The 10449-nt window shown below is 34.3% G+C and overlaps 1 protein-coding gene across 1 annotated transcript; it reads right to left on the bottom strand.

Annotated features, from left to right (window-relative positions):
* Positions 1-1907: 1907 nt before the first annotated feature.
* On the bottom strand, positions 1908-8741 carry LOC139898466 (pyruvate, phosphate dikinase, chloroplastic). Its single transcript, XM_071881200.1, has 18 exons — positions 8679-8741; positions 8048-8281; positions 7056-7356; positions 6736-6971; positions 6338-6466; positions 6062-6241; positions 5337-5474; positions 5029-5193; positions 4636-4797; positions 4427-4516; positions 4194-4332; positions 3903-4080; positions 3358-3487; positions 3134-3262; positions 2934-3071; positions 2773-2850; positions 2208-2299; positions 1908-2012 (listed from the first exon to the last, which is right to left on the bottom strand). Exons 1-18 carry the CDS (start codon positions 8739-8741, stop codon positions 1970-1972), a joined length of 2625 nt encoding a protein of 874 aa, XP_071737301.1. The 3' UTR covers positions 1908-1969.
* Between the last annotated feature and the right edge of the window lie 1708 nt (positions 8742-10449).

The raw sequence follows: 10449 nt of genomic DNA, 5'->3' as shown, positions 1-10449 counted from the left end.
ATGGATTAGGACGGGTCTTCACAGGTCCGGCCCGCCTGCCCCTCGGGATGGTTTAAGGGTCGGATCCTCAGAGCGTGGTTCGGGTTTCCTGCCCGAAAGCGCGTGTGTGTGTGCAAATGATGACTAGGCTTCGGTCCGAACTGATGCAAGCTTGCCTTTCAAAAAAAAAAAAAAAAACCCGGGTAATAATATATCTGTTACATTTTTTTTTTTTCCTTTTTTGGTATCTAAAATTTTAGGGTTTATTATTTTTAGGTTTTATGCTTAATTTACTTTCAATGTTTGATAATCCTAGTTTACTTTATTACTTGATACTATCATCATATCATGATTTGTTTATGTTACTTATTTGTACGTTCCATTTAATGTTGATTATAGAGAGATGCAAGACACACTAGATAATTTTATGAAAAGAAAATCATCTAATGAATGAGAACCTTCAAGCGCAAATGTTTCCAATTAAATTTCAAGATCTAACTCTATTCCTTCAATGCCAAAAGAAATTGATATAACCGATCGTCCTTAGGATCCCGCAAATAGAAAAAAGATATTAAACTATGACCCTAATCAAAGAGATGAAATCTGAGATTTTATTTGCAAAGAGGACCTTGTCAACCACATGGTCATTCATGTCCGACAAAAAAAGTAGTGCCCACTAATAGACGTTTTGTCCTAGCTTGGTTTGATGAATTTTGTTGATTAGATTATAGTGTAAAGGCGGATAAGGCATATTGTTTGTGGTGTTATTTGTGTAGAGATCAAGTAGACAAACAATGTGGCAGTGGTTTTTAATTTTGTCTTGATCTTAGTGCAATTATTTTAGCGATTTAATATATTTCGTTGTTATATTATGACACCATCCACTTATAATCCTGGCTCCGCTACTGAGTCCTGTTTCAAACTCCGAGAATAATGTCTTATCTGTGGGATGAACTCACATTGAAACCACCCTACACGAATTTAATTAATGAACTTTTTCAAATGTTCACCACCAGACTTGAGAACACAACCTTTTAATTGGAGGGATCCTCGATACCACTGATCCAATGACCGTAATGTGAGATTTAGATTTGAAGGGAAGATTATTCGGTGAAAACACAATCTCACATCTAGGAAACTAAAATATGTATATAAGCTCATGGACACTCCTTTTACTACAGTTACGTACCATTTACGGAGTATATAAGTTCATGGACACTCCTTTTATATCCTGAGTTTTAGACGAATTCGGCTGAGAACTTATAAATTTAAGGAATTTTTTTACTAAACAATTTATCTTAAAGAAGGCTTTGCAATCGACAATTTCTTTAATTTGAAAAGCTCTTTTCCTAATCGACCTTCTGCTATTTGATCCTTTTTTATACACATTACACTCTTGATAATGGACGACAAAATTGTGCGTCAACAATTATTACATACTGAAGTCATCACATCAGAGTTAACCGCTGTAACTAAACATTCAAACAGAAGAAACTTCTCTCTCATAGGAAACTCATGTGATTTCTCCATCAAACTAATCCTTCTAACAACATCAGATAAGATTAATATACCAAACAAGGCCAAGTAAATAAATATCAAGGCCATCAAATTCAAATCATCACCTAGATATGGACACTAGCAAGAAACAAAGAGGAAGAGTTGAAGCCAATCCATGTGAATTTAACCTTATTTTCTTCTTAGCTTTGTAGCTTTACATTAGAAAACAATCACGGTTTATGTACTATTCATGTATTTCAAGGTTTCTGTGCAAAAATAAAGAATTACTAATCTGCTTTGCGTACATGTATCCAGTGTTGGATCATTTTGCAACTAAATTTCTTGTACACCACGAAGATGTGATTGGTTATTCGTCTAAAGGATGTTCTTCTTGCCATTACAAGAATGAAAGAAAATGACGATTATTATTTATTATTTATATACATCAATGCATGTGAAATTTGGCATACATAATCCGTCCTCCTTATGTAGCTTAAACAGCGACTTGAGCAGCTGCCAGCCTTGCAATAGGGACCCTGCAACAGTGACACAAAAAGAACCATAGATGATTAGTAGTGAAGTAAATACCAAAACTATGTAACACACCAAAACCAAAGTGATAAGTAACATTCAAATCAACTTGAACATATGACGAAAGTTATTAGCGCATAACTTTGTAACATTCTAAATTTTATGTTCATTGTTACATGTGTGCTTGCACACAAACATACCTAAAAGGAGAGCAAGAGACATAATCTAGTCCAGCTCCGTCAAAAAATGCAACAGATGAAGGTTCTCCTCCATGCTCTCCACATATGCCGACCTGTATATGCATCATTAGTACTTGGTAACTTGCAAGTGTTATCCAAATTGTGGGATAACCTATCGGAGGCATAATATTCAAATTGAGCTAGCTTTTTTTTGTTCTTTTTTACCTAAAAAGGGGGGAAACGTTAAAAATGTTAAGATTACTTTCAAAATAAATTTTCTTTACAAGATTTGCCAATGTCTTCACGGTCAATCTTTCTTGTAATTTGACTTTAACAAGTCAAACGTATAAAACCGAAGTATTCTAATAAAATTTTATTTACTGTATACTAACAATATATTATTTATCAGCATATAAACATTACTAGTACTTTACTATTTGTAACATTCAAGACAAGAAAGACAAAAGTGTTTGCTCATCAGCCTTAATTTGACATTTTTTTTTATTAATATCTTTTTTGATTACCCGAATCAAATATTTTGCCCCCTTTACATTCACAACACTACATATCGGGAAACTGTGCTCACCTTTAAGTTAGGATTTGCTGCACGACCTTTCTCTGTGGCCATCTTGATTAATTGACCCACACCCTTTTGATCAAGAACCTGTGAACAACCCGTATGTAGTTGTGTCAGTAAAATTTATTTACATATACAGCTGTCAATGTACAAATATTTGTATTGCTGACCTCAAATGGATCATGTTGTAAAATGCCTTGCGAAAGATAAACTGGAAGAAACTTGCCAACATCATCTCTACTATACCCGAATGTCATTTGGGTGAGATCATTGGTTCCAAAGGAAAAGAACTCGGCTTCTTTTGCAATCTGCATGAACCAAAAAATGAGACTTTAAAGTAAAAATGGTTACATATTATTAAGCATCATACCTCATCAGCGATTAAAGCAGCCCGAGGAATCTCAATCATGGTGCCAACTTTATATTCCAATGACAACCCCATCTCAGAAAAAACCTTCGTTGCTACACTACGAATTACACCAATTTGATGGCTTAATTCCTGATATGCTCCCATTTAAAACCATAAGATTCAGAAGCTAATAGAATACTGATTATCTACATATTTAGAATATTGATTTTGAAGCATTTTCTTGCCTGAGGTGTTCCAACTAAAGGAACCATGATCTCGGGGAAAACAGTGACACCCTGGTTGGTCATAGACACCGCAGCTTGAAAGATCGCACGCACCTGCATCTCTGTTAGCTCTGGATACGATATCCCAAGTCTGAAATCAAATAACAGAACATAGTAAATATGACTCAGTTACTTACTATATCATTTGTTTCTTTGTTCACAGATATAAATTTTGATTGTAATTATGTTGCTTTTGTATTCATATAAACACATCAGTTATATTATATATAGACGAATTTAGAAAATGGGCGTAAACGTATATGTAGCCCCACCCGACTTACACCAATCTTATCTGAGCTACAGATGATAAAGCTGATTCAACCCGGCCCGTTTTGACACAATTACCCAGCCAAACCTTTCGCTACATCTATTAATAAAATTTGTTTCTTGAGCAGAAAACGGATTAAGAAAAATTGAGTACAATTTTGGTTTATTACTTCACTTGGCAGGAACATTAAACATGCAAATACGCATACGAATAGGAACATAGTGGGTTGAAAACAGACCTGCAGCCTCGGAAACCAAGCATTGGGTTGACTTCGGATAACTTCTCAATCCTCGAATAAATTTCATCCTCAGTCATGCCCGTATCTTGGTTTAGTTCACTTACAATCTGTTCTAGATCACCTTCGGGTAAAAATTCATGAAGCGGAGGATCCAAAAGGCGAATTGTCACCGGGAGTCCTGAAAAATACAACAAGTATTTAGCATAGGTATATGGAAGTTTGAAATGGCCTTTATATAGGTATTTGAATGCTAAAAGTGATAGAAATTTAAAAAAAAAAAAAAAAAACTACCATCCATCGCTCGAAAGATCCCTTCAAAGTCAGATCTTTGGTAAGGCAGTAAAAGGTCAAGAGCTGCTTTTCTCTGCTCGATAGTGACGGCCATGATCATCTTCCTTACAGCTTTTATTCTCTCATCAGAAGCAAAAAACTGAAAGTAATGATGAAAAAATTTGGCCAATTAAGTTCGTCTTATATATATATTTTTATCATTATAAACCCGAAAATAAGAAACTTCAAATTACCATATGTTCAGTCCTACAAAGGCCGATCCCCTGGGCACCATTATTTCTGGCTGTTAAGGCATCATTAGGAGTGTCTGCATTTGCCATAACCTATATACATACATTTTCCAAAAGTAAGAATTAATTTAAAGACTTTATACCCATTGAATGAGCATTGTACATTTAATGTGATCTTGAAACACTGTATAAAAGTTGTAGTTGATACCTACCTTGAGACGTCTGACTTGATCAGCCCAAGCCATGAATGTTTCCAAATCACTGCTCATAGCAGGTGGAGCTAGTGGCTGTTTACCCAATATAACTTCACCTGTTGATCCATTGAGTGAAATCCATTCGCCTTCTCTAATCACATGGTCACCGATTAAAAGAACCTGTACAAAAAAGGTTTGTGAATGGACTAAACATGTAAATTTATACCCTTTTACTTTTGAATGGGGTTGTTCATATTATGTTTCATCACCGAGGACTAAACATGTAAAAATTAAGGTTGTGTAACAGGTTATATTGGTACATATATTCCAAACGTGTAATGTTAATAAGCATAAAGTATTAGATTACTGTAATAAATTTCGACAACTAGTTAATATATCGTATAGATTAACCTTCATATCATCATTCACACGAATATCAGGACAACCAGAAACACAACATTTTCCCCACCCACGAGCCACAACAGCTGCGTGTGATGTCATTCCTCCTCTAGCTGTTAAGATTCCAGCTGCTGCATGCATACCACCAACATCTTCTGGGCTAGTTTCTGTCCTCACCTTCATTTTCATCAACATTCATCATAATCATTAATTATCAATACTTATTTATTGAGATTCAGTATTCTATAAGTTTACAAAAATGATAGATATTCAATTAAATATAGTTAATGAAAAGTATGTGAAGAGCAAATTATGCATACCAAGATGGCATTTTTTCCTTGTGCGTGCCATGTTTCAGCATCCTCTGCACTAAACACGACCTGTCCGACAGCTGCTCCAGGAGATGCAGGCAAACCAGTTGCTACCACTTGGTTCTTGTAAGCAGACGGATCCTCAAACTAGACCACAAATTTATGTGAGCAAAAAGATTAACGGGAAATATTAACTTATAAATAAAAATAGAAACTTCGAAACACCATTAAAGTGAGTTTTTTCTTTTCCTTTTTTTTTTTTTTTTTTTTTTACTTTTGAATATGACGAAATAATGCTTTTGATCAACTGAAGTGGCAATTTCAATCTGTTGATTTCTGAATAAGTTGATTTGGGTTATGTTTAATCTCCAGTGGGTCAAACGCGCTAAATAAAAATGGCTATCAAGGGCATGGACCAAAAGCGTCTAAAGTTGCCTAATTTATCTATTAAAGGAGAAGGAGATGGTTCGTGTGCAAAAGTGAAGAATGGTGTATTTTGATGATAAGTGTCCCTCCCTAAATGTTCTCATTAAGGATATTTTGTTTTAGTAATAATTATAAATTAATTTAATAAACAACACCAACCTTAAAAACTCTTGAATAAATGATCGACATAAATGATATACTACGAAAAGAATGTGTTTTGGGTAAGGTTGGTTTACCCGTATTGACCTGTTACCCAACCTGTCTACCCGGCCATTTTGCCACCTCCAAGCATTGATATTATACCATACCTGTGGATGAAGAAGCTGATCAAGATGCTGAGGCTCGACCCTCATAATTGAAGTGCGAGTATCAATTAGCCCTTCGTTAACCATTTCAACTGCCATTCTCACTGCACCTTTACCAGTACGCTTCCCTGATCGACATTGCAACATCCATAGTCTGTTTTCTTGAACTGTGAATTCAATATCCTGTGCTCACAGTACCAATAATAATGTTACCTTTCCAAATGTCACAGCACGACTATTGAGTATTATTATTATTGTTATTGAGAATTTTGTGATTACCATCATATCTTTATAGTGTCGCTCTAAGATCTCGCAGTTTTCCACGAGCTCTGTGTATGCTTCCGGCATGCAATTTTTCATGGTGACCAAATCCTGTGGTGTTCTAATACCAGCAACAACATCTTCACCCTGTTTAAATTTGCTTCATCAGCCAACTTTTGGGGAAATTTGTATCTGAATTTGTAATCTAGACCCATATATTTATAAATGTAGTTGATTAACTCATAAATTTCAATCAGAATGGTTCGAACCATGTTGAAAGCGGCCCAAAGTTTATTTTCGATGCACACAACCTCCAAAATCATTTATTCGACCCAGTACTCAACTTCACGCTGACCCACCCATCTTCCCACCTCTAATCTATACAAATATAAGAATGAGAAAGATAAAAAATTTACCTGAGCATTGATTAAAAACTCCCCGTATAGCTTTTTCTCACCGGTGCTCGGGTTCCTAGTGAAGAGAACCCCAGTTCCTGAAGTTTCTCCCATGTTGCCAAACACCATGCATTGAATGTTAACCGCAGTCCCCTTCAACCCAGTTATCTGATTAATACTCCTGTACTTATTTGCCCTTGGACTGTCCCACGAATCAAATACTGCGTTCACAGCCAACTCTAATTGTTTTTTCGGATCTGCACATTAACATTAACATATGATTATTATAACGCACATTCCTCAAATAAATAAGCGAGTTGTTTTTATAGTCATAATAATACCTGTAGGGAACTTTTCACCCTTATATTCAACATACACATCCTTGTACTGCTCCACGAGATCTTTAAGATCAGCAGCAGTTAGATCAGTGTCGAGCTGAACCCCTCTTTCAGCCTTGAGCTGTCCCAATCGTTCCTCAAATAACGAGTGCGGGATATCCATTACAACATTGCCAAACATGTCTAGAAACCTTCTATATGAATCATAAGCAAACCTTGCTCCACTTTTCCCAGCTAAACCAGCTACGACCTCATCGTTAAGACCAAGATTTAAAATGGTGTCCATCATACCAGGCATTGATATCTGAGAATTAGCCAACATAGCATAAAGACACAAGTGACATACAAACTATTTTCTATAACCACTATATTTGCTAAAATATGACTTAAAATTAGAGGTGTTCATCGATTCTGTTTTCGTTTTGCTCGGTTCGGTTTGACAATTTTGAATTCAAAAGCCGAAAACTGAAACCCAACTCAATTTCAAAACCAAAACTAAACCGAAACCGAATTCGGTTAAATCCCAAAATTATCATAATTTAACCAAAATAATCATAATTACAAATCGACTTTAAATACGTCTTTTGATTTTAAAATTCGTTTTTCGTCTGTATATATTAATAATTTAATATATTATCAGTTGAATTCAGTTTTGAATTCGATTTTCAGTTAAACCGAATTTGAAATTGTAAAACCAAAAACTAAAAGCGAATTCAAATCCGGTTGATTTTTTTCCGGTTCTCATTCGGTTTGGTTTACGGGTTAATCGGTTTGAAATCAAATATTGAAGGTTTCGACTCAAAATATATCTCTGTGACGAGGAACTCAAGAAACTAGAGGTTGGACAAAAAACAACTTCACACAATCAAACATGTGTTTATCCCATACATGTCAAGTCAAATACTTGTAGATAAAAGGTAAATGTATACATAATATAATGAATGATTGGTTTAAAGTGAAATGCAGGTACAAAGAAGACAGTTGAGAATGCATACCGCAGCACCAGAACGGACTGAAAGAAGGAGAGGCTTGGTGGGGTCACCCAAAGATGCACCCATCTCTTTCTGTACATATTGCAAGCCTTCCAAAATCTCATCCCATAAACCTGGAGGCAGTTGTTTACCATGTTGTTGATATTCGTTACATGCTTCTGTTGAAATGGTGAGCCCTGGTGGGACTGATAGTCCTATGCTCGCCATCTCTGCAAGATTTGCCCCTTTTCCTCCCAACTGTACATTATCAATCCAACAATATCATGTCAACAAAGTTATTTACACACGAACACTACAAGAAAAACGTAAAATATGGACGACACTTTTAGGGACGACATTGGGTTGTCCCAAAAGTAAACTAAACGACAAAAATTGAGACAAATTTTTCTGAAAAGTTTGACCATTTTTTTCCGGACGTCAATTGGGGACGACATTTCGTCTCCAATTGACTGTTATCTTGTAGTGTATAGGACTCTCAGAATTCATCTTATGATCTTGTGATCGCAATAAAAATCAAATCTTGAAAACACATGGGTATGAATTTTATGGCTGTTTGAGATGTAAACATGTCTAGATGAATATGAACGATTAAGATGATACATAAGAACGAATAATACTTAAATTAATTACTTACCAAGGATTTCATACCCTTGTTGCCTTCACTCTTTCCTTTACCAAAAGTGAAAACTCTCTGCATGCAACCAAACATAATTAATTAAGCACAGTTAATTCATTTCTATATATCTTATTTCTTATGATATGATTATAAGATGAATGAATGAATGAATGAATAATATATAACGAAGAAGAGACATAATATGACCTTAGCCATGGTGTGTAAATACAACAGTTGAATTGAATGAAGAAATTGTTGAGGATATGTGTGTATGGTAATGTAAGTATAGAAGATTGATGGATAGACATACACTACTACTTAACTAATTCGTACTATTTATAGTAATCATGTATCCGTAGTAGCCGAAGTGATCTAAGTGACCACAACCTACATAATAGGCCCCACTGTACCCTCTCATAATAACCAGATTACATCAACAGTAATTTAACATCCTAGTACATAAAATACTATGAAGCACCATATTATATTATATTTGTATTTATATTTTATATTATAAAAAATAACAATAGTTAATATTAATTCATTAAGCTGTTTACATCTTACCTCTTCATACTCCACTTTTATGAAATTTGAGTTTTTGTTATTGTTGTTGTAAGTTGTTATGGAAGTATCAATGTCATCTTAAGACATCTTAAGAACATAGTATATAAACAGATAACTTTTTGATTATCATTATTTGCAAATACTGCATTAAATTGTTATATCATGTCATACTTATATTTATACTAAATACTTATACTATTATTATCGGTATCGGTATCGGTATCGGTATCATATCAGTATCGATATTGCTATAAATTCTTCCATAAAAATCTATATCTTAGATGTTTAGATAAATGTGTTAGAGTTCAATTTTATATATGTTTACATTCTTTAACCTCTATTTTCAATTCTTTATAAAAATTTCTAATTTTGTTTTATTCCTTTCAACGGAAAACATAACCTAAAGACCCCATTGTTTCGGTAGAGTAATTGTTTTTCTTACATTTCGGATCTAATTCAATAAGAATCTCTAATCTAATTCCCCGTTGACATAAGTTTATGGTCATTCTGGTAGTTGGTATTTTCGCACGAAGGTCCATATTTCTTAATTATAGAGAGATTAATATAATATTGATTTCCTTGTAAACTCCACGTACAAAGTATTCCATTAGTAATGCATACAAGCTTCTAGTAGAGATATACATTGACACAATTAGCATTTTACTATCCTATAGAATTAAAAAAATTTAATCTTTAAAAAACTGAAAAATAAAAGCACACTAATTATTTATACACCGTTGTTCTAATGTACTCTATTAGTATCATTCTAAAAGTTCACAAATAAAAAATACTATAAAAAACATTATCACTATACGTTTTGTATACTTAACTTTTTACCTACATTTTTATATTAAAATATAAACTTAAGATACAAATAAATGAATATTACTTCATTATTTTTATCTATTTATATAAATGAACTATTACTTTAGAAAGCATACCTTATTTTTTGGATATATTAGTGAAGAAACGACCTAATGAATGAGTACATTGACTCCCGGATAGAGGTAAACTTCGGGTAATCAAGCCCCCCGAGTGCGAGACTTGGTACCGGGTGAATTGTGCATTACATGCACCCTCTAGTCATACTCCCTTATTGAATTTGGCATAGTAAGAAATTGAATCTGGGTTAGAATAGTTATTACGGGTCTCCAGCCAACGATTTGAGTTTGTTTTTCTCTGAGGTGTTCTAGACATGTTACTGTTTTGGAGAGGAAACACAACA

The sequence above is a fragment of the Rutidosis leptorrhynchoides genome, chromosome 3, assembly GCF_046630445.1.
Source record: "Rutidosis leptorrhynchoides isolate AG116_Rl617_1_P2 chromosome 3, CSIRO_AGI_Rlap_v1, whole genome shotgun sequence".
Classification (NCBI taxonomy): domain Eukaryota; kingdom Viridiplantae; phylum Streptophyta; class Magnoliopsida; order Asterales; family Asteraceae; genus Rutidosis; species Rutidosis leptorrhynchoides.
The sequence above is the reverse complement of the archived record's forward strand: the minus strand, read 5'-3'. Positions and strand labels throughout refer to the sequence as shown.